Consider the following 25566-nt stretch of genomic DNA (forward strand, 5'->3'; position numbering starts at 1 on the left):
ATCATAGGGGCCAACTCCTAGGCACCGGGGTCCCTTTGGTCCCCCAATAAAATATTTGAGCCCCCCCCAAAAAATTAATGGGCATTGCTATTCAAATAGTGTGTGCACACTGCATCATATGATTGATTATGCAGGGTGGGGTTTACCTGCCCCCCATATTTTATTCAAGTTGGCACCCCGACTCACATTAACGCTAGGCTTTTGCACTTTGCACAGAAATCGCTAACAAAAAAACTTCACTTTAGGACAGTTTATTAATTTGAAATTCACCATTTTCAGATTGTATATGGCATAACAGTGCTATCATCTGCAGGTTATTTAAAGACATTAGATAGTAATTACTTTTAAAAGTACATAACTGGAGTTGCTGCTATTTGCTCAAATAAATAGCTATGAAGTTAAGATGCAATCTGAGTAAGTTGATTAGATGAGCAATTACAGCCCGCGCTGTTGTTTAAAAGCACAATTATTCTAGACTGCCTTTGCCAGTCCAACTTGGTTGTTCTCCCGGTCAAAAATACTGTAGTATTCCCGGATGAACACATCTCCTAGGATCCAGAGGTCCCCAGATGTGTTTTGGAAACCGCTAGTGCAACCTGCTTGCGTCACCTAGAAGGGAAGAAAAGGACAGCCATCAGATAGGGGTTATTCTACATAAATACCCATCTAGGTAAAAATGCATAGGGTAACATTTCAACATTTAAAAAAGGAAGCTGCAGGCTATTCTCTGAAAAAGTCTCAAAAGAAATGGAGAGAAATAATGCAAATTCAACAAGAGAGAATGGTTCACATTATGTATTCACTCTATCAAGAAATAATTCAATATCCTAATCAATTCAAATAAGCAAAGGATAGTATTTAAAAGTTATAGGAAATCATGATTCTGACCATAGCTGCCAAGTTTTCCCTTTTCTCGCGAGGAAGCCTATTCAGCATAATGGAAAATCCCTTAAAAAAAGGGATAACTTGGCAGCTATGATTCTGACATTGCTTTTGTTCTGCTCTGTTGAAAACAGTCATTGAATGGAAATGCAATCCTATCCTTGAAATTTGTGTAGGGAAACGGTCATGTCAGTGTGGCGAATTTGCACTGCTGCACTGACATTAACCTTATTCCTGGCTGACACCACCACCACCACAAGGGGGGGGGAGGGCACTTGATAGGGAGAAGAGCTTAGTTGGATGACAACAGAATGTGACAATATGCCCGCAAAAGAAGTTATCTAAAGGGGGGGGGGGAATACTTCCATTGAAGTCATAGGAAGATAGGGAGCTGCCTTATACTGAGACAGACCATTGGTTCATCCAACCTATTATTGTATACACTGACTGGTAGCAATTCTTCAGGGTTTCGGAGATGCCACAAATGGAAGATGCCACAAATTGAACCTGGGGCCTTTAGCATGCGATGTAGATGCTCTAGCAGTGAGCTACGACCCTTCCTTGTGGAGTCAGTGGAGGGCCCAAGAAAAAAAAGCATTGATTCCTGCATTGCAGGGGGTTGGACTAGATGACCCTTGGGGGTTGCTTCCAATTCTATGATTCTATTAAATGCTACTTGCTTCCTCCCACCTGCCTCTGCTACATCAAAGGACAGGATTCAAGTCAATGCAAGTGACAATTACCTGGCACAGCACAATCATAGAATCAATCTGCCAGGCATCCTATATTGAAAACATATTGTATGCTAGGGTTCGTATTATGTTATGTTGCTGCTGTATCTAGGTTATTTCCCCCCCCCTTTAGGATGGAGTGGGGAAATTGTGGCTCTCAGATGTTGTTAGACTCCCAACTCCCATCAACCCCAGACAGCATGACCAATGGTCAGAGGTGATGGGAGCTGGGGTCACACCTCATTGGGAAGGCCACAGGTTTCCTATCAATGCTTTAGGGCAACGCTTTGCCTTCAAGCCCTTGGTGTGGAAATAGAGGAGCTATTACGGATGGAGCAGTCAGGGGCAGCGGGTGCAAAGAGGCCCTTTCTCTTGCATTGTGTTTCCGAGGTTAAATTTGATGCATTGGGGAATAGGATAATGCAGGGAGTGAGATTTTGAAATTCTCTGGATTGCACAATATCTGATAAGGGGAAAGAAGGGGAGAAAAACAGAGCATATTTCCACATTCTGCCATCTCTGCAACAGGAAAACAAATAACTTGTAGCACTTGAGCACTGTATTTATAGCTTGATCTCAGGAGGCTATTTTTGGTGGCAGGTGTAGTGTGAGTCCTCCTGGGAACAATCGGGCACCCAGGTCTTCCACGTTAATGGGGCACCTTTCCAGGATGGGAATCGTCTGTGGTCAGAGATGCAATATTAACAGTCATGAAACGATGTTGTTGGAGAGTCTCTTGATCCTTGACAGGACCGAGCCATCTTCTGTACCTGGGTTGACCATTTTTGTGTGTGAGATACACAGGTATCAACCCAGCTCTTCTGACAGTGTCTGTATATCTAATAATATTTCTTCCCAAAGATTTATTTCCTTTTTTCTGGTTTGCAGCCCATTTGTTCATAAAGATTTTGCCCTGCTGATAAACCCCCAAACCCTTTTGAACCTGCACAGTCGTGATGAGTAAATACAATTCTGAATCTGTTTTGTACCTGATTAGTATAGGCTGAAGGGGTGAGAGGATACTGGATTCCGTTGATTACAAAAACAACATCAGGCATATCGGGGAGGTTACTGCAGTCGATGTCATACTGAAAAAGATAAGGAGGAGTGTTGAGTTATTCTGAAGGAAATGAACAGGCAAACCTCAGGTTTGCTCAAGAAATGTAGTAGTCTCCCCCCCCCCAAAAAAAAAGTCTGCCTCAGGAAACCAAACCTTCCACTTGAAGTGAAACTCTGAAACTTCTGGACTTCACTCAGATAAGCATCTGGTATAACCCACAGGCCTGAGCGGAACATTGTGACATAAAAGCAAAGCAACTCACTGAAGACTACAAGTAAAGCAACCTAAAACTTCTCATCTAATCTTCATACATACAACCATGTGTGCCCCAACCAATTCAGATAATACAGCACTGCATTTTGAACTCTGGCCTGAGTCTCAGTTCCTAATTCTGAAGGTGGAGCTATTTGCATGCTGAAGTAATGAATGCCTAGGTATGCTCTGTGCTGAAGAACACTGTTTGAGGGAAAGGACCCCTTTTCACAATTACCAGTCAGGGTATTTTGAAGAGAGACAATAGTACAAATTAATGACAGTAAGGTGTCCCTCTTTTTCTCTCTCTGCGGGTAGTGTGGTCAGATGCAGAATTGAACAGGGCTCTTGTGCAGGGGTCAGCAACCTTTTTCAGCCGTGGGCCGGTCCACCATCCCTCAGATCATGTGGTGGGCCGGACTCTATTTGGGGGGGGGGAATGAACAAATTCCTATGCCCCACAAATAACCCAAAGATGCATTTTAAATAAAAGCACACATTCTACTCATGTTAAAATACCAGGCAGGCCCCACAAATAACCCAGAGGTGCATTTTAAATAAAAGGACACATTCTGCTCATGTAAAAACACGCCGATTCCCAGACTGTCCACGGGCCAGATTGAGAAGGCGATTGGGCCTTAGATTGCCTGCCCCTGCTCTTGTGAATGTCAGAAGACTTAGCCTGTCATGCTAGCTTACACCTACTGAAAATCCCTCTTCTACACAACTATAAAAGGTGTAAAATGTAAAAAAAAAATTACAATATAAAAAATTGTAAACCCTTCTCAGAACTCTGCATAGAGCAAAGGATATCCAGGCAGCCCCAAGCACACACAACAGTCCAATAAACTCATGGGACATTCTCAGGTTACCCTTATCATATGATAACGGCAAGGAAACATGTGAAATTCCAGTCAGTCAGATAGAAGATTTCACAGATCATCCTCTCATTACATCAGGATCTAACAACAGAGGGCAATTTACCAAGAGTCAACAAGCCTTTCCGAATGAGTGCCATCTTTTCAGCTAACTTTGTGAATTCAAATAAAAAAATTCCTTCAGTAGCACCTTAAAGACCAACTAAGTTTTTATTTTGGTATGAGCTTTCGTGTGCATGCACACTTCTTCAGAATTCAGTATTAGGCCCACTGGAGCTGTTTCTTTCCCTGGATGTCACCCTGGCTCAGCCAAACCTCAGCTTGTTTCCTTTTCCTACCATTGCCGTTGTCTCTTCCTTCTGCATCCTTTATACATGCTCACAAGGGATGTTACCACTCCAGTCTTACACGCCGCATTTCCTTATGCTTGTGCACATTTGTTTGCTTCTGCAGTATCATGAAGAAACATGAAGCATGGGACTGAGATGCCAGCAGCTGTAGTCCAGGAGGAAACTGGGATCAAGTCTAAACCTAACCATCTTATGTTGCGCATATCTGAAATCCAAACTCTGGCTAAAGATTTGAGTATTGATTGTGGATGCCGCAAAGTGAAGAGAATTGGTGTGGGAGAATAAATCTTACCTGCCCATACTGTGCTGCGGTAGCTCCAATGGCATTTTGGAGTTTGCTAATTTCATATCCCGGACCAGCCAAGAGGGACGTCCCAGTGTCAACAATTGCTTGACAGCCACCACTGCAGGCAATTGTCTGACCATTCACTAGAATGCTGAGAAATTGGAAATCATTAGATTCAGACATGGAACATACAAAACTGACATATACAGAATCAGACCATTAGTCCATCTCACTGAGTAAACTCCAAGCTGACTACCAGGGGCTCATCAGTGTTTCAGATAAGGCTTCCTCCTAGCCTTACTTGAAGTTATTGAACCTGTAACCTTTTGCATGCAAAATAAAAATGCTCTGCCACTGAGCAATGAGAGCCAGTGTGGTGTAGTGGTTAAGAGTGGTGGACTCGTAATCTGGTGAACCGGGTTCGCGTCTCCGCTCCTCCACATGCAGCTGCTGGGTGACCTTGGGCTAGTCACACTTCTCTGAAGTCTCTCGGCCCCACTCACCTCACAGAGTGTTTGTTGTGGGGGAGGAAGGGAAAGGAGAATGTTAGCTGCTTTGAGACTCCTTTGGGTAGTGATAAAGTGGGATATCAAATCCAAACTCCTCCTCCTCCTCCTCCTCCTCCTCCTCCTCCTCCTCTTCTTCTTCTTCTTCTTCTTCTTCTTCTTCTTCTTCTTCTTCTTCTTCTTCTTCTTCTTCTTCTTCTTCTTCAATGGACCTTCCCCCAAACATGAACTTACAATAACATGGATAGCAGGATGTGGTAACTGCCTTAAGGTAGCTATCCATTCTCATTAAGGAAACATTCTCTCCTGTGTTAGCCAATATTACATCATTGGAAATTGTAGAAGGCAATAAGACCACAGGAACTATAGTTTGCAAGCTATTCTGGGCAGGGACCTGTCTTCATACACTCTGTAAAAGTGCTGTTAATGAGGATTCTATATAATTAGATAATAACTAGTCAATTCAACCTAACTGCCAGCTAGCAAATACTGTACAAAGTAAACTGAACATTAGTATTCACATCTCACTGTCCTCTATTTCTTCCTTTCTTTCTGCACTTCTGTATTTTTGTACTTCTGTAGTAATAGTAATAGTAGCAGCAGGAATTTCTGCTTACCTGTCCACTGCAATCTGCCAATAACCTTCCTGAGTGACAGGAATCCAGTTAATAGGACCAGTAAAGTAAGAGTGATCAACTCCACCAAAAATGACCATGCTCCCACTTGCTTCTCTGAAACAAAAATATATGGTGTGCTATTGGCAATCCATTCATTCAGAATAAGATAAACTGCACATTTAAAATGTGAATGTCACTTATTTCTGTACCTCTGTCCCAATTCCCATTAAGAGAGAACGAGAGAGAGAGAAGGTGTATAATATCTCACAATGAATAAGTATCTATTGGTGGTTAGCGTATTTCGAAAGGCATATTCTGTTAATACATTTCTCCAGTCTTGTCAAGTACATCATAATATTGGCAACTCTGGTCTGTATATCACAAACTGATTTCCCCCTTCATAATCTCATAATATTTTTCAGTTTCCTCCTCCATAGTGTCTGTCGAAACAAAATAAAAAAATTCTTTCCAGTAGCACCCTAGAGACCAACTAAGTTTGTCATTGGTCTCAGTGTTGCCCTTATAGTTCTCAGCCAGAAAGAGGACAAGAACTAGAATTGTCACCACCTGGAAGATTGCAGTCTTCCTTTCACAAGACTTCAGTCCTGTGCACACTAACTCATGAGTAGCACTGACTTCTAAGCTGACATATATAGAACTGGGCTGCATATTATACACATGGTGAGGGGGAAATATTGACACTTTTTGTTGACTCCTCTACCTCAGAAATAGGTGAAATTATCTTTGCAAGAATGCCCTCCAGTTATTCTGGATGGGGTAAGTTTGTGATTTGGAGCAAAGACTCCATTAATGTTTTTACAGGGATATCAAGGTGGTTCAATTGAAATCAAAAGGGATATTAACTCTACTGATGACATAGTACTTAATTAATTATTCTATTCTATTTTCACAAATTATAGAATAGTAAATGAATTAGAAGCCTCTTCTCTCCCTGCTCAACTCTGTCTACCTCCCTCTCTTCTACATTAACACTTAGCTTACCTGAGCTTGGCCCCTCTCTTCATAGCAAAGCCCTGCTCTCAAGGCACAACAAGCAAGAGGGTGCAGTCAGCTGTTACGTCCTAGAAAACTGGATGGACCTTTCCTTCTTCATCAAGTGGCCTTGACTACAATAGATCATTCACCTCTGGAGGGGCTCAGCCCCCTGGCCAATTCAGTGGGGCTTTCAAACCCTTCTGCCAATCACCTTTTGGGGTCCCTGCCTTATACCAATGCAAGGGCAGCACAGTGGCAGCCATCTTACTTAGAGTACAGGGTAGGCCAGCCTGTTTTACAATACAACAGCCAGAGCAATAGCCAATAGACAAGCCATTTCAGATCAGGTACATGATTCCTCCCATCTATACAAAACAAATAATATTTCCAAGAGATTTAAAAAATACTATTTACCGGGTGAGATAAACAGAAAACAGGTTTTGCTGAACTAAGCCTTGTTCCACCATGTTATCAAAGACTGGAGTCACTTCATCAACAGCAATGTTTGGGTAGCCTAAGCCCAGGATCCCATCAAACTTAGAATAGAGAAATATGATGCCTGGCTCACTGCTGCTCAAGCCAAATGGCTGATCTGAAACGGAAAGACCGGATACCTAGGAGAGAAACAGAGTAGACCTTTACTTTTATGTCAAGCTGTGATCTACAGAGCAGGCTTTTACTAGTGATGTATGCAAGCAAACTAAACCCGGTAGGGTTTATTTCTTTTTCTTTTAACCATAGAACAGGGTTAATCTGTAAAAAGGTGCAGAGCAAGTAGTGGCTCTTTTAAACTTGCTTTTTTCTTGAAGATGAAACTTCTTTATAAGGCCAACTGTGTCTTTACATTTTGTACGTGAATCAATAACGTCCTCCTATGTAGCCCTCATTTGGGAGTCTTCCCTTTTGTCAGAGTATGTGTCTTATATTTGTTCATCAATGTTTGTTTCTGTTTAACATGCTTGCATCCTCTTCTTCCATCTGTTAATTCAGAAGGAAGTCCCATCTCTTTCACTGAAATTTACTTTAGGATCCTATGACTTAAGGACTCCAGCTTTAATATCGCACGGCTCTGATTCTCAAAATGGCCATTAAAATTTACACTATTTGGATAAGAGATGGTTTGTTCTGAATTACTTGATGTGCATCCTTCTACACATCTTTAGAGGAAAAGCTGCTTTCCAGTTCCAGCATTCAAGCAGACTGAATTGCACTGGTTCTAGAGAAGCCTATAACAATAACATTGTCTTCTCAGTTTGTGCTGTACTCATGTAATGCAACTGAACTGAGTTGAATTACCTTGACTGTATCATATCCCAAGTAGCCTTCCATGCTTCCTGTCCCATACTGAATGGATATGGTCTGTTGAGTGCTTTGAAAAGTAGAAGACCAAGATGGGTTAAACCTCTGGTGCTTTCCTAAACATAAAAAGAAAAGAGTGTTTAATTAACGTAAAAACGGCTTTTAATCATAGATATAAGACTACAGCATAAATTTGGTTGCTTGAAGAAAACTGTTGGAACAATTTAAAGTGTAGGGCATTTGGAACATATCTAGTAAATCTTAGGGATTTTGTTAGTCTACTAACAGGAAAAGTGAAATAAAACTGGCAGCAGAAAAACTCATATATTCAAAAAAGCACATTCTTTTTAGCATTTTCGTTTTTGTATACATTACTAAAAATAATTGTGGACAAAAAAATGGGAATTAAGTTTTGCAAAACCAAGTCCACATGATTTGGAGTAAAGTTTTACGCAAGTTTACTCAGAAGCATGCCCCATAATTGAATCTGAAGGAGCTTACTCCCAGGTAAGTGGGTATAGGGTTGCAAGCCCACATTCAATTCCACACATATTTATTTAGAAGTTGGCCTCACTGAGTTCAATCAACCTTACTCATAGATAAATAGAATTATGACCTGAGTCTGCAATCAATGCTGGATTATGAAATAATGAATCCATTCCTTTTACACCACTTCATAGGCCCTCCCAGCCCATTTTTAATATCAGAGTGTCATGCTTGAAGACTTTTTTTTATAGTCAGTTACTTACGGCATGCTGGACTACTGCAATAGACAGAGGGTACCCAGAGATTGGATGATCCAGTGTCAAACACAACAGTGAACTTCTGTGGTGGGGTTCCAATGTAGATTGTTCCATAGTATTCAGTCTGTTAATTCATAAAACAAACACAATTTGTAAAACTTTCCTTCTTTTTAGGCTTTTGAACATTTTACTTTTTCACAGATATGCAAGGTAATCACTGTAAATCTAAGTGCTACATTTTAAAAAAAATAGTTAGAAAGGAGAAATTTATTTCCTGTCAAAAGTGGGATAATGTGAAAAGGGAATTGTTCAAATAAACAAATAATAAATGACATAATGTAAAAGCGGCATGTGCTTTAACGTAACTCACAAACAGGAGAAATACAGCAGAAGAACTGACAATTCCCCCACTCTTCAAATAACTTCTGTGCATAACAAATAAGTGCTATTGTAAAAACCTGCAGTTTCTAAAATATATAATATTTTATAATATAGATTTTTTTAAAAAAGAATAGATTGAGACAATTTGGGGTATGCAGGGAAAGATGTTTTTTTTTTAAGGTACCACAGGAAAAGGGGGAGGGAAGTCGAGATTCAAAGTGTCACAATTACTGTTGATTGATTTGTGAAATGTTTTTCTTTTTGTTATAATTGAAAATGTGTACATTGAAAATGTGTACAGTGAACTTCTGTGGTGGGGTTCCAATGTAGATTGTTCCATAGTATTCAGTCTGTTAATTCATAAAACAAACACAATTTGTAAAACTTTCCTTCTTTTTAGGCTTTTGAACATTTTACTTTCTCACAGATATGCAAGGTAATCACTGTAAATCTAAGTGCTAAATGCATCCAACATACAGTGGTACCTCAGGTTACAAACTTAATTCATTTCGGAGGTCCGTTCTTAACCCGAAACTGTTCTTAACCTGAGGCATGCTTTTGTTAATGGAGCCCCCACTGCCGCTGCACCGCCAGCACGCAATTTTCGTTGTCATCCTGGGGCAAAGTTCGCAACCCGTAGTACTACTTCCAGGTTAGCGGAGTTTGCAACCCGAAGTGTTTGTAACCCGAGGTACCACTGTATTATGTTGATAACCTCTGGGTGTCAGGAGAAATATGAAGAAGTATCTCAACTGAGCATCATGAAAACTTTGGGGAAATGTTCCGCAGCACAGCAAATTGCTAAGAGCAAAGCATCAACTCACATCCAAGGAGTTCAGAAGTGGTTCATCAGCCACCAGGGCAGCCTTGGAAAAAGCTGAGTTGTATTTTGTACCAATGTCATAATGGTGTTTCTGAAGAAGATTGTCCAGCAGATTTTTCTCCTTGAGAGTGTCTCTTACTTTTGTCCCTCTCTGCAAGGGGATCCTGGAACATAAGAAACAAAATGCTTGGTTTGGATTTTCTGTCTCCCTAAAATTTGCTGATTTTGCAACCTGTCTTTCCACTCCATAACTCCAAACATAATAATAGGTTTAATATCACCACCTCATCTAAACTCCCTTAACTACTAGATCTAAGCTACTAAAAAAAGGGGGGGTACTTAGGAAATTGAACTGAAAGTTCGCACCCACTCAATGCAATCAAAGTCTTTTTTTAGCATCAAGAAATAGTAATATAGCCTATAATCTTGCACACATTCATTCATGCATCTTTTCCATAGACATGGATGGGATTTGAACAGCTTTAATGCAGGGCAAAGAAGCCAGTGGGGATTTCCAGAGGTTGTTGAACTCCATGTCCCATCAGCCCCAACCAACTAGTCAGGGATGGTGGGGGTTCGAGTCCAGCAACATATGGAGCGCTAGGATCCCAGCTCCTGCTGTGATACATGACAATGATGTTAATCTGCTTCATCTCTCAATTAATTTAAGGAAGATAGCTGAATTAATCTAAGGACATAAAATGAATTCTTTGCAGCCCATTTTTTAGACTCCGTTTGTTTCAAGTAGTGTCAGCAGCACTTTAAGGTGTGCTGTTGTGCCTTCAATTGATTACAAAGAACATTATGACCATTCCACTTTCTCTAGTCACTTCGGACATGCTGTGGTGAGCGTCAGGTGCTGATCATCATCCTGTTACTGCGCTACTGAAGGCAAGGAGACCTATTGGGCTAAAAAAAGCACACACACAAATGCCCCAAAATATTGTTCCATCTCAAATTAGATGTTAGCCATGCTTTTTTCAGTGAGGCACTGTGGGTTAAACCACTGTGCTTGCCGATCAAAAGGTCAGTGGTTCGAATCCCTGTGACGGGGTGAGCTCCCGTTGTTCGGTCCCAGCTCCTGCCAACCTAGAAGTTCGAAAGCACACCTTGCAAGTAGATAAATAGGTACCACTCCGGCGGGAAGGTAGATGGTGTTTCCGTGCGCTGCTCTGGTTTCGCCAGAAGTGGCTTAGTCATGCTGGCCACATGACCTGGAAAAACTGTCTGCGGAAGCGGACAAACGCCAGCTCCCTAGGTCTTTAAAATGAAATGAGTGCCGCAACCCCAGAGTCATTCGTGACTCGACTTAATTGTCAGGGGTCCCTTTACCTTTACCTTATGTGTTTCTACCCTTGTAATTGCTGCCAGAGGACCATTTTGCATTTACTGATCTCCTCTCAGCTGTGTGTATGTGTTTATATATATGTATATATCTGAAAAATTCTATAAGATTTGAAGTCATAATTCACAGTCCCTCTCCTCTTCATTAGTTAATCAGAAAGTATAGCTGTCAGAAGAGTAAATATCAGCAACAAAACGATAACTTACTTAACGAGACATTCGGCGAGAGCAACAATGGTGAAGAGTACTGCAAGGTACTTCATCCTGCTTGTCCAGTGGGGGCTGCTCTAGTTTTTCTGGTGCTTGTTGGGGAAACTCTGTTATTTTATAGCTGCTTGAGAAGTGCCCACCATCATCTAAAGATCATATTTCATCACAGAAAGTCCCGCCCATTCTTGGAAACGAGAAGTAATCAGTCACCTTGCTTTGTAAACACAATGAAAGCGGAAGTTATACGTCCAGCATAGTGTAAATATAAATATCAATGAAGTCAGTGAATGTGTTGCAATGCATTCTGGTTTCATCTCCTGTCTGAAATTTTGGAAAACTGATGACAGGCTATGCTGAACTAGAGGGACCAATGGTCTCACTCTGTATTAAATAGTGTATTTTTATCATTTAAATTTGTATACCACCCTTCATTGAAATGTTGTTGTTGTTGTTTATTCATGTCCAACACTTCGTGACACCATGGAACAGAGCACGCCAGGCACTCCTGTCTTCCACTGCCTCCCACAGTTTGGTCAGACTCATGTTGGTATGGCATGGTATGGTATCAAGTTTGTTGCTTATAGCCAAAGGCTGCTGCAATGTATACAATGTCATTTAGTAAAATATATACAAATTTGGTACAAAACTTAGAACGTTTACATTATCAAAACATTAAGAACTCAAGAGCATAGCCGTAGCTGGTTTTGCTTCTGACCCCTCTCCCAACACTTTCCACAGTAGGGAGTACCATAACACGCCTTGCCTTCTGCCACAGGGAAAAGGCAGGCGACCCAAATGCAAGAAGGGCAACACACACAAAACATACATTCTGCGCTCCAGTCCTCAACCATGAAATGTTTCATATACTTGATGACACTTAAGATCAGGTCATTACAGGGAGGAGGGTTATTGATTTGATTTGATTTGATTTTGATTTATTACATATTTTGTGTTGTCATTTTCTATTTATATGTTGTGCATTGCACTGTGATATTTGAGTGAGAAGAGAAGAGTCCCTGGAAAAGACCCTGATGCTGGGAAAGATGGAGGGCACTAGGAGAAGGGGACCACAGAGGACGAGATGGTTGGACAGTGTTCTCGAAGCTACGAACATGAGTTTGACCAAACTGCGGGAGGCAGTGCAAGACAGGAGTGTCTGGTGTGCTATGGTCCATGGGGTCACGAAGAGTCGGACACGACTAAACGACTCAACAACAACAACAAATGTTGATTGCATTTCCTTTTTACTTAGCTGCTAGATGAACCATGAGAACCATATGGGCAGTAAAAATAGTTTTTGCTATAAAAAAAGACTGAAAAATGAAAGGGACAAAAAACACAAGAAAATGTGGTGCCATCTATTCTTGCAGGTGTATTGACACAACAATGGTGCATTAGTGGTGGTGGTGGTGGTGGTGTGTGTGTGTGTGTGTGTGTGTGTGTGTGTGTGTGTGTGTGTGTGATTTCAGAATATGTACTGCTTGCAAATGAAGCACTGTGACACTCCAGAAATTTTTCATGTGCAAACATAATTAAAATCATGACCACATGTGACCACCTCAATAGCACATGAGCACAAATATCATAAATGCATAATAATAATAATAATAATAAGGGGTTGCCAGAAAGGACCTGAAATTGCACAAAAGGAAATGAATCAATCTTATTTTCATCATTTCCTTAAGGGTGCTATACTGGAATGATGGGTTACTGGGTTCATCAGAAGACGTTGTGGAAAAGTACAGCAGTGAAAACAAAACAGGAAAAAGGTGTAATTTCCTCCACACAGTGAAATTTGTACCTTCTGACATCTCCTGTGACGGCAGCAAATTTACAGGGGCAAAATGGAAGGGGTAGAGGCAGCCAGTGAATTAGGAACAGAGAAAGCTCCCTTATACAGATCCAAGCTATTAGTCCACCTACATTATATCAGCCAATGTTCTCATGCCCTTGATGGGTATATTTACAGGCATTGTATGTCCAAAGAACAAATTTACTACTCTTGTCTGAGGTCCTCAACACATATATTTGAGCACAATCACTTTGATGTCTTATTAATAACAAATGTACATATTTAACACTGCTATTGGACTAAGCAGTCTAATGGAAATTTGATAAGCTGCTCAAACTGGAATGAGATAAGCTTCTCAATACCTTTGCAGGTGCGTGTTAGGTAAAAGGTGAAGGTAAAGGACCCCAGGATGCCTAAGTCCAGTCAAAGGCGACTATGGGGTTGCAGCGCTCATCTTGCTTTTCAGGCTGAGCGAGCCAGGGTTTGCATGGAGACAGCTTTCCAGATCATGTGGCCAGCATGACTAAACTGCTTTCTGGCATGACAGAACACTGTTTACCTTCCCGCCACAGTAGTACCTATTTATCTACTTGTGCTGGTAGGTTGGTAGAAGCTGGGACAGAGCAATGGGAGCTCACCCCGTCGCGGGGATTCAAACCGCCAACCTTCTGATCAGCAAGCCCAAGAGGCTCAGTGGTTTAGACCACAGTGCTACTTGTGTCTCTATGTGTGTGTTAGGGTATATGCGATCCAATTCTTTCTCATGGATTTGCACCGAATCTGAATGTCCTGTGATGAGCTTCTGCACAACATCCTGAATTCTGCTCTACCTCCAAGGTGTTAAAGTCCAAACCTGCTGGGTAAATGTCTTTCAAGTGTGTGCTATTCAATTGTCTCAAACACAACAAGGTTTAAGAAGACTTCTGAAAAAAATTAGTCAACTGGCAATGCAGGAAAAACTAAGAATTATGAAAGGACAAAAGTCACCCTGCACCTCTGAAAAAGTGGCTTGTTTTGCCTTTAGAGCAGCAATTTCAAGGAGAAAAAAATGTAGAGATAAGCTACATTCTTCAAGAGAGCAAACTCTTATCTGACAGAATGCCTGGTTTTAATAATTATTTTAACTGTATGGTGTATTTTGTTCTGTTTTATGTATTTTGCTTTTTGTAATGTCTTCTGCTACACAAATAAATAATATTTGTATTCATTCATTTAAGTGTATGCAAATATATAGCCCTGTCTCCTCCCAACCTTTATTCCTCCATTGCTCCTCCAGTATCTGAATGTTCCTGTTGTTTCAGAGTAACATAAAAAAGCATTTCCACCTATTCATCCATCCTCCAAAACATTCGCCTCATACAGGTTGTTTCTCACTGACATTTTTTTGTGCCATGATGTGGCTCCAACTAATTTTGTATACCAGTCAGATGGACGTTCTCCACGAGCATCTGTTTGCACTCCAGAAACATTATTGGTAGGAATGACCCGTTTTAATGCAAAGTATGTGGTACTGCTTCTCATTTCTCAAATATTCCATTCAATTTGATCTTCTGGTGCAATAATATCACATCTTCAGAACTTGCAGACTTCAATGTTGATAGGAAAATGAGGTCCCTTCTCTTGTTAGCACATTCATTGCAGTGTGGAATGTGGTTACAGGAGTTCCAGTGACTAGTGTTATATATTGCATGTGACCCCCTCCTTGCCATTTTGTAACTGCATTTTGTGACAAATATTACATGATTGAGTCTTCTTTTTTAAATGTTTGTGAATGAACACAGTGATTCTAATCTATCTTAGTTTCTAGATAAAAAAGTGCATAGTTTATGAAATTCGCTATCACAGGGTATGCTCAGGGCCACCAGTTTAGATGACTTCGTGGAGGATAAAGTGGCTGGCTATCAATGGTTACTAGTGTTGTTGACTACACATTACCTGGAGTTATCAGTTATGATGCTCATCTCTGTGATACAGCCTCCAAAAAAATTCTATCACATGCTTATGGTTGACATAATTACTCGGATGAATATCAGTAACGGGGTCACGCGCAAGAGAGTGCTACTGTTTGTGATTCACATAGGCGTCTGGTTTGTCATTGTGAAAAACAGGATGCTGGACTAAAAATAGGTCTTTGGTCTGATTCAGCAGGGCTGCTCTGACGTTCTTAACACCAGAAGGGTATTTCGTCCCGCACAGCTGTGCCCCACAGCTGGACAGATTGTTTAAATCTCAGCAGATTTTAGGGATTGAGATCTGATGTTTGGTGAATACTTACTTTTCATTGCCAGTGCCCTCACAGAACTGCAGAACAAGAACTCTGGGTGATATTCCTATCCCTTGTCCCATCAGTACAAGGATTTCTGTCCATGCAATGGGATTATCCTCCCTCTCCTCGCACTTTTAGTCTTCAACTTGGTACAAGATACTGTTGCATTTGGACTAAACAAACATTTGGTCTGATCCAACAGGGCTCCCTATGCTCTTGTCCTATTTCCTCAATTCAAATTTATTGCCTATTTCCCTTATTAGATTTGTGCATGACTTGTCATGACGCAACAGGTCATTTGAATTTGACACTGAAGTGCTTAAATAAGTCAAAGCACATTAGTTACCAACTTTATCTTAGCGAATAAACAAAGAATGAGACAAGAGCTCTGGTGCTGTAGGTCACCTTTTCTACAAAGCAACCTTCTTAGGATGTTGTACGTGGCAAGTATGGATTCACTTAGCAGGTCAACTCCTCTTGCACAAACTTCTCATTGTCTGGCACATGGAGGGCAGGTTATTGCATGATATTTAAAATGTGCAAAGTTGTCACTTTCAAAATGATAATGTGAGGAACACCACTATTATTCACATTTTACAGATGGAGAGCCGAGTGAAAAAATGGAGACTTGCAAGGACAGGGTGGAACGTGAACCCAGGCTTGCCAGAGGGATAGACAACAGGGATATCTATAGGCCACAAACACAGGCACACGGGCCATTTACCTGCTCCTTAGACTTCTGGGTAAGAGACTAGTTCAATCTCAGCCCAGTTTTATCCATATTGCAGACAGGGCTGATAGCAGGACCAGCCAGCACAGCAGTAGGCAAATTCATAAAGGACAAGGCTACCAATGGCTACTAGCCATGATGGTGATATTCTACTGCCACTGACAGACACAGTATGCCTCCAAATACTGTTGCTCAGAAATGCAGGTGGGAAGAGTGGTCAATTCCTGCTTGCCAGGCTTCCCACAAGCATCTGGTTGGCCATTGAGAGAACAGGATGTTGGACTAGATGGGCCATTGGCCTGCTCCTGCAGGGTCTTCTTCCCATAGTGCGTACACACAATTTCTTTTTTTCCCTATTGGTGAAACAGGTTTGTGAAGCTGTACAAAAACAGCAAAACCTATTTATCAGTGGCCAAAGTAGGAGAAGTGCCCGTGTCACGAGAAGTGGCCTCTTTTTCAAGCATCTATGAAAAGGCTTTGAACTTCTGGCTCCAGCCAAAGAGTTCCAAAAACAACACCACAATTTCACAATGAGACAGAAGTTCCATACATATATAATATTATGAATAACTGCAGGAAAAGAATTCAAAGTACAATACAGCAACACTTGATGGTTAAAGAAACAAATGTACACATTACAGAGAAACATTCCGTGTTATATGGCATATTCAGGCCCCATAATTCTGGGCTTCAATCCACAGTCAAAGCAATGTTCTTGAGGCTGCGATTCGGATATACACATCTTCAGCAGTGAGCCTGCTAGGAATTCACGCTCAGCCCATTTTTCAATGGATGTACACATTGTCAAACTGAGTCAAGATAAAAGGTGAGGCTTTCCCCTTGATTCCAGTGGGAACTAGCTGTGTGGAATGCAGATGTGGTCAGTCCTTGTGGCAACCATATCACTTGCCTTTCTCTTTCCCTCCAGCCATCCCCCTGAGGAATATTTCAATGCTTTTATTTATTTATTTTAAGGATTGGCTTCTTATTTTAATAATTGTTAAAATAATCTGTGAGGTGGTATCTACACAAACAGGAAAAACAATTCCACTGGCCGAGTTCCTGGGGGTGGGAGGTGGAAGAGTGTTTAAGATTAGAAGTAAAAGTCTGTCCAGAGCAGCCTATGGAAGCCTGGAAACTGGTACTGGAAGAACACAACACTATATATATAGTGTTATATTCTTCCAGTACCATATATGTCAGTAGAAGTGTGCATGTCATGCACCCAGTAGCAGAAAAACTTGCTGCAGGAAGATATGTCCCCACACAAGCACTTTTTCATGAAGTAACTACTTCAAATTGTATCTCCATGGAACCTTATGCCTGATTTATTTGGCCATCATGGGCATTCATTACTATAGAAAAATAATACTTAATCAGGCCTTAATAACGTAAAATTGGGGCAGTGCCAAACTAGATGGGACTTTGAACTTAAAAAATTAATAGCAGTCATGGAGGAGGAGGAATAAATATAACCAAGACCACAGTACTAGGGGAACGTACCTACAGATTTTGTCCTACAGGGCAACTGGAAGTTGCAGAGGAGATTTTATTGGGGGAAATCTATAGGGGGAAAGATTTGAACCTCCCACACTGCAATCCTGATATGATTTGATTTCCTTCCCACACACACTCAGTGTGGCACGTGAAAAGCTTAAAAACCCAGTGACTGAGGTTGATGGGAGATGTAGTCTGAAACATGCGCAGGGTTGGAGAGTCTGCTCTAGACAAACCCAACCAATCAAAAGCCTTTTTAGGATGGAGTGCAAACAGCAATTCCCCATACCTTTTTTCAATTATATTCAAAAATCTCCCCTGACTCATTTGTGAGCACAATTATTCTGTGTTGATAAATCACTGGCTGCTGAACTCCATTAAAGTCAATGGACAATGCTTGTGTAAATGGACACTGATTTTTTCTCATAGGATGTCAAAGAAACAAGGATGTGTTTACTATGCACTGCAGGGTAGGAAGGCCTATGCAGCTTTCCTTTCCATTAAAAGTCCATGCTCTTGAAGTCTATTGAACATCGGTATCGGCCATCAATGAATTTGGAGCATATGAAGTTTGGCAAACATGGACAGGTATGATGTTGCCGTTTTCCAAAGAAAGGGACCTTTCAGAGAAAACACAAAATGAAGAATGTTAATAATATGCTATCAGTGAAACCCAAGGTAAATGCTTTAGAACAGAGCTGGCAGACTTGTGGAATCTACTTTGTGTTTTTGCTAGAACTCCCAGGTCCACATCCAGATCTGGCTCAAGTGGTGGAAGCAATTAACTATTGCATCCCAAATTCACTGGACTAAAATGCAAATATGAGTACAAATAGACATCTACAAATACTACAAATTGGACTCTAATACTAGCCAGCAGATATGTACAAAGATCAGACAGAAAGCAACCGCATCAGATGTATCATGTCCCTCTCCTTCTGTCCCTCTTCTGTCTCCACTCTGCCCTTGCCTCCATGCCTGAAGACAAGCAGACAGACAAGCCAACCACTGCTTAGAGACATTCCACACCCCTTCAAGCATGGCAGCACCCTGTCCAAATGCGCTCCCCTCCATCTGACCAACTATGTAAAAAAAACAAAAAGTGCATCAGCAGTCATTAAGAACATTTAAAACAAATGATGTTGGTTTGTGGGCCATGGCCACTTGCAAATACCTTATGACTGATGGGGTGGCATTCATCTCCCTCTTGCCCTAATGGCGTGCACATCCGGAGCCCCCGGAGCCACAAGCTGATGGCGCAGCATGTTCCAGCTCCACACTGGAGGTCCCTTTCACAGGCCTAGAAGAAAGATACACCACAGTAGTATGAATTAGCAACATGGAGGAAACTACTATTCCTGGTAGCAAACTGACTTGTCTGGAGATGCGATTGTATCTAGGAAATGTAAAGGTGCCAATCTCTGGTGAAGAGCTTTTTAGGCTAGAAAGGAAACCATAATGTCTCGGAGACATTGCGGAAGAAGAAGAAGAAGAGTTTGGATTTGATATCCCGCTTTATCACTACCCGAAGGAGTCTCAAAGCGGCTAACATTCTCCTTTTCCTTCCTCCCCCACAACAGACACCCTGTGAGGTGGGTGGGGCCGAGAGACTTCAGAGAAGTGTGACTAGCCCAAGGTCACCCAGCAGCTGCATGTGGAGGAGTGGAGACGCGAACCCGGCTCCCCAGATTAGGAGTCTACCACTCTTAACCACTACACCACACTGGCGGAGTAGGAAGAGTAGCCATGTTGGTGGTGATTATAGGGGCACAGGTTTTTGTAACCAGTAGTAACATTTAGACAAGGCTGGCACCAAGCACAAGGGACTTTCTGATAAAGTGCCTCCCAGTGTGCCTTCTCCAGTAGCTCCTCTCCTGGAGACAACAGCAACAGCATTGCAGCAATCTGTGGTGGGTGCCTGTGAGCTGCCCATTGTTTCTATTTCCCCCCAAAGGCCTTGATGTAGCATCTCTCTGTGGCATTGTGGGAACATCCAGAAAGTGGCTTCCCAACTCCTTGCTATTGCTGCTACCCTGTAATCCCAGTCACAGGGACAGAAGAAGATTGGTGAATGGCTGGGCCTAGTCTCATCCCAAAGCAAGCATTTACGTTGTTGGACCCTGCCAAGGTGCTAGATCCCCAGCCGCTGACCGAGGATGCCTGGTGTTGCCACCAACCTCGTGTGTAGATGATGACAACATTCAATGACATCTTTTACTTTATGGTCTGTCTGGGTAGCATGAAACTAAACGTGGTATGAAAAAGGCAGAAGTCAGTGCTTCTTCTTTGGTGATCACTCAGAGCCAAGTAAGATTGTCTTCCATGAACATGGATCCTTAACAGTGAGTGCGTAAGTGACTGTGGAGGCTAATTCTGGATTGACACGTCTTTCCACAATGGGAATGTAGGTTTCCGAGCAGGAGTTCACCAAACGTGCCTTCCTCTTAACACGTTTCTCCATTTCTTCCTGAGTTTGTGTGTCTTCAAAGTCCACGACACCTTTGGTAAAGGCCGTTCTCCAATTGGAGCACTCGCAGGCCAGTGTTTCCCAATTGTCAGTGTTTATACTACATTTTTAAAGATTTGCCTTGAGACAGTCTTTAACCCTCTTTTGTTGACTACCAGCATTATGCTTTCCATTTTAAAGTTTGGAATAGAGTAGCTGCTTTGGAAGACGATAATCGGGCATCCGAACAACATGACCAGTCCAATGAAGTTGATGTTGAAAAATCATTAGTTTGCCTGTCTTCCCAAGCGATATGTAAAAAAAAATTCGGAGACACCATTGATGGAATCTTTCGAGGAGTTGGAGATGGCGTTTATAAGTGGTCCATGTTTCAAAAGCATACAGTAAGGTTGGTAGTACAATAGCTTTGTAAACAAGCATTTTGGTTTCCCTGTGATTGTTGACGGTCCTCAAACACTCTGCATTTCAATCCGGGGAAAGCTTCACTTACAGAGCTCTGGATTTTGGCATCAATGTCGGCCCTTGTGGAAAGATAACTGCCCAAGCAGGAGAAGTGATTGACACTTTCCAACATTATACCACTAAGTTGGATTTGTGGCGCTGCAGAGGGGTTGTTTTGTGCTTGTTGGTGCAGCACTTTGGTTTTTTGGATGTTGAGCTATAGACCAAGCTTTTCATAAGCTTCAATAAAAATATTTAGGATAGTTTGGAGGTCATCCTCTGAGTGTACACAAACTACATTGTCATCAGCATACTGAAGCTCTATGACGGACGTTATGGTAACCTTACTCTTTGCTTTCAGCCTACTCAGATTAAAGAACTTTCCATCTGTTCAATATATGATTTCTACACCATTGGGAAGTTTCCCTTCAACAAAGTAGGATTATGGCAATGAAAATAATAAATAGAATTGGGGTGATAACACAACCCTGTTTAACCCCTGATCCCACTATGAATGGTTCATTTTGAGAGCCATTATTATCTAGGATTGTTGCTGCTATATTAACATAGAGGAGCTGAAGGATGTTCACAAATTTATCTGGGCAGCTGATTTTCAGAAGGACAGTCCACAGGGCATTATTATTTACAGTGTCGAAGGCCTTAGTCAGGTCAATAAACACCATATACAGCGGTTGGTTTTTCTCTCTTGAAGCATTCCACTGTCCCTCTAGGAGGTCTAAAACCATTTTGGGATTCAGGAAGAGTAGCCTTAGATATTGTTAAGAGACAGTTTGCTAAGAATGTTGCCAGCTGCAGCTAATAAAGAGATGCCTCGATAGTTTCTCCAATCCGTTCTATCACCTTTTTAAAAGAAATTGATAATTTTGGCATCCCTGAAGTCTGCTGGGATCCAGGGCCGTCTTAAGCATATCTGGCGCCCTGGCGCCGTGGTGCGAAGATCGCTCCGGCGCCCGCCCCCCGCCCTGTTTCACAGTGCAGCTGTCTGGTGGGTGCAGCAGCACGGGGGGCCCCCTGGCAGCCTGGCACCCTGGCGCATTGCGCCATCCAGCCTTGCCTTAGGGCCGGCCCTGCTGGGATCTCTTTCTCCCAGATTTTTTGGATGAGCTTGTGAAGTTGTTGTGTGTTCAATTCCACACACTTTGAAGACATTGGCAGGTATCCCATCAGGTCCGCTGGCTCTGTTGTTTTTCATTTTGTCAATAGCTGTACACAACTCTCCCAGATTTGGAGATACTGCAAGTTCATCTCTAATTTGCCTTTGGTGCAGCTCTTACTAAATATTTTTCTCTCTGATCTGCAATCCCACCTGACTACTCCTTGTTTTCCTTTTCCTTTTGGAGGATGAAAATCTGATGAATTGATTACACTGGACTGTGTTTGGTGTCCCATTGGCACAATGATTTCCGCTTGTGTAATGGGAACTCCACACACACACCCGTGCCTGCCCTACACTCTCCCCAAATCTAGAGGGTTGGGGAAACATCTTTGAAAAGATCTAGGGGGCATGTGGAGAAGGAGTGGAGGAGAAACTCAGTGCTACATTGGATTCCACCCTCTGAAAGATGGGGTGAACATAATGGATCCTGCTCTTGAGCATTCCATTGGATAATATGTCATAAGATCCATTCTAGCTATAACCTTGCATAATTATTATTATTATTATTATTTAAAATGGTTATTGGTTTATAGATGTAGCCTTAAAGTGGGTTGATCTTTTTAAAACATTTACTTCCACTGTCATTCAAAAACCATCTGACTCACTCACACAGCTGTGACAATTTAAATAGATAAAAGTCAGGACAAATATGTAATAATGCAATTTCCTGCATCTGTTAAAATTCAAATAGTTTAAATTAAGTAAAGATGAGGAAAATAAGTATCAGTCTCATTCAAGGAAATGCCACACAAATAAAAATCAAGTTCTGCCAAGCTTATTCATGAGACATCACGTTGAAGCCATCAGAATTATTTAAGGAACAGGAAGTAACCCATCAATAATGAAACTACCACAACCCAGTTATTAGAATATGAAGTTTGGCAGTTTCATCCTTGTTTGAGACGGGGGGCTGGGGAGGACAACTGTGATGGAGTGTTGATGAAACAGACTTTGGATTGATCTGAGTTCTGCTTGTTTTAGAACTTTATAGAGAATTTATTAATTTAGTTAAAAGCATTTATATCACAAAAAATCTATGCCACATCTAAATAAGTGCTCCGTATCTTTGGAAGCAACTTTATTTTTCACAGAAGAATACTGATTTTTTTCTCAGAAGAATAGGCTACTCCAAACCGCGTAATATTTTTGCCCATTGAAGAAGTGGAAGTCTTTGCATCTGCTTCCACTGACGGGGCTCCTTAGGCGAATCCCACTGATAGTTACACATTTTTGCAAAGCAATTTCCCATAATATGGTGCTTTTATACACTATTTTCACTTATAGATGCGTTGAAATGCTTGGGTGGTTACCCTGCCTACTTTCCATGCTGTGCTTTTACATCAGTTTTAGCACAAGCTGCCTTGAGCCTTAGAAAGCCACCTTATTAATGCTTTGTTGCTGTTTTATCAGCTGGGTTTTCTGCCACCTCTGTGCCATCTTTATATACTGTATATATAACAGCAGCTTTCTAAACACTTAAGCAGTCTTCAGTTCTAAAGAGATTTCCCAGCAGCTTCATAGGAAGCTGCCTTATATTGCATCAGACCATTGCTCTATCTGGCTTTGTATTCTCAACACTGGCTGGCATCTACTTTCTGGGATGACAGGCAGAGATTTCTCCCAAGCCATACCTGGAGATGCTGGGGATTGAACCTGCAACCCTCTGCATGCAAAGCAGACAATCTACCATGGACCTACAGCCCTTCTTCAACCACAAACAGAATTTCGCCTTAGAGCTGATGTAGAAATCAGCTGCTGTGTGGAAATAACTGCTCACGCAAGTGCTCTTCTCACATGAGAAGTGTAACATGCAATACTGAGACTTATGAAACATCTCTGGGGCTACCTTTGCCATTAGAAATAATGGTAAGATGCATAGCTGCCAAGTTATCCCTTTTTTAAAGGGATTTTCCCTTATGCTGAATAGGCTTCCTCGCGAGAAAAGGGAAAACTTGGCAGCTATGGTAAGATGCCATTTTTCTAAACACAGAATAAACTGCTGCAATCTTCTATAAAGGCCTTAATTAACACATGGAGGTATTAATTAGGTGTTAAAATATACTTAAAATATAAAATTTGCACCAGCTCTGGTAATAATAGGCATTTTAAAGCAATTTAAAGCTACTTTAAGTTGTGAAATAGCAGCATTTGGGGGTGGGGAGTTTTCTCACCATTTTGAGTAGGAAATTCTATATTGGAAATAAATTTGACAGAATCAGTAATACTGAGTGGCAAACAATGTATCTAATCAAAAGAAAAAATTCCTTCAGTAGCACCTTAAAGACCAACTAAGTTTTTATTTTGGTATGAGCTTTCGTGTGCATGCACACTTCTTCAAATGTATCCAATGTTAGTTCTACTTCAAGTAGACCTACTGAAAGTAATGGACATAACTTAGGTCCGTTAATTTTGATAGATTTGCTCTGAATTGATTTAGTATGATTCCATGCACTATCAAGGAAGAAAAGCATTTCTATAATTAAGGTTGTGTTTATAGTGAAATTTTAGAGAACTATTCTGCATCACAGACAAAAAAAGCAATTCTTACTATTCAGTATTGCTAGTCAAATTCAGTATTGTTGTTTTTAAAAACTAAGATGAAAAATAATTTGACATTCATTTAGCTTGCACACTAAACTCTTGAACCATTACATAAATGGGTTAGGGTCACATTTTAATTCCCCACCCTCCTCCCCACAAAACTTCAATATAAGTTCAAGCAAAATATTTGCACCCAGTTCCATGACTCCAGGACCTGGAGCTTTGTGAAGCTGAAAATACAGCAAGCCTTAAATAATTCAAATAGCTTGTGTCACTCTTGTCCATTTCTTTTGATGTTTGATTTCTTTTGTTGTCATTTTGCAGGGTGAGATTTGTCCCCCCCCCTTTTCAATCCTGAAGTTGCATTAAATGGATGTATGTCCTTAATAAAGGGTAAAGTAACAATTTTACTGTCATATTAAAAAAGGAAAGCCACCCCTTCATTTCTTCCACCCTGGCTCTAAACATATTAACATGCAAATCACAGTTCACTTGTTTCAGTCAGGCTTGCCCCATCAACTTTACCAGTGCAGTGGTTAGACCTAAGTAGTGGAGCCCAAATCTGAATTAAGCATGGCCATTTATATCAGCTGACAATAGAAGGTAACACAGCTTTCTAATTGCTACTGTAAGTATTGCCATGACCTTAAATAATAGCAATTTTAGTTTTTAAAATGCAGATTTGGGGCTTCTGCCAAGAAGACCTCTGCTCTGGAGATCAGGCTTCCTGTTTGCTTCTGCCCCACACTTGCCAAAAACATGCTCCCATCTTCCTAGCAAATGGGGCACAAGTTTCCACACATCCCAGCCAGACCTTCTGCCACAATTAGAATCAGACAAGAAAAGTAGAAAGAAAAGAACAACTTACTCCTGTGATTACCGCACACTCATACAAGGTTATCAACAGAAAGATGCACATGATTTGGATAGTTATTTTCATGGTGCTTGAAAGAATAAGGAGATCCTTGTCTTTTTCCTCCTCTTCACAGCCTCTCTTTCATGTCACGGCTGCACTGTGGTGTCACGAGTCCCTCTTCTCCCTCCTGCCTTGTTAGGTTCTCAACGAGAGCTGATCACACACCCCTCTCCTGCCTCTCTATTTAACATCTTCTCAGCCCCATTCAATCTCTTTTACTGATGTGAGACTTGCTATGATGATCCCCGATATAAGGCTCGTATCCATAACATAGCAAAACAGGAGGAGAAGGATGTTGACAGCAGTCTGGGGGCTTTGAAAGATTTATTGCACGTGGAATTAAATCACACATCATTTTTAAGATTGCTTTATTTTTAATGT

The 25566-nt window shown here is 41.3% G+C and overlaps 2 protein-coding genes across 2 annotated transcripts; both read right to left on the reverse strand.

The window, feature by feature from the left end:
- Positions 1-245: 245 nt before the first annotated feature.
- Positions 246-11474, reverse strand: LOC118089401 (embryonic pepsinogen). The gene is made up of 9 exons (XM_035124024.2): positions 11356-11474; positions 9806-9968; positions 8607-8724; positions 7855-7973; positions 6973-7172; positions 5563-5676; positions 4446-4590; positions 2603-2701; positions 246-609 (listed from the first exon to the last, which is right to left on the reverse strand). The coding sequence occupies exons 1-9, from the start codon at positions 11409-11411 to the stop codon at positions 472-474; spliced, it is 1152 nt and encodes a 383-aa protein (XP_034979915.2). The 5' UTR covers positions 11412-11474; the 3' UTR covers positions 246-471.
- Positions 11475-18143: 6669 nt separating this feature from the next.
- Positions 18144-25209, reverse strand: PROK1 (prokineticin 1). Its single transcript, XM_035124295.1, has 3 exons — positions 25138-25209; positions 18818-18943; positions 18144-18263 (listed from the first exon to the last, which is right to left on the reverse strand). The coding sequence occupies exons 1-3, from the start codon at positions 25207-25209 to the stop codon at positions 18144-18146; spliced, it is 318 nt and encodes a 105-aa protein (XP_034980186.1).
- Positions 25210-25566: the final 357 nt, after the last annotated feature.

This window comes from Zootoca vivipara, chromosome 7 (assembly GCF_963506605.1).
Source record: "Zootoca vivipara chromosome 7, rZooViv1.1, whole genome shotgun sequence".
In the NCBI taxonomy this organism is placed as follows: Eukaryota; Metazoa; Chordata; class Lepidosauria; order Squamata; family Lacertidae; genus Zootoca; species Zootoca vivipara.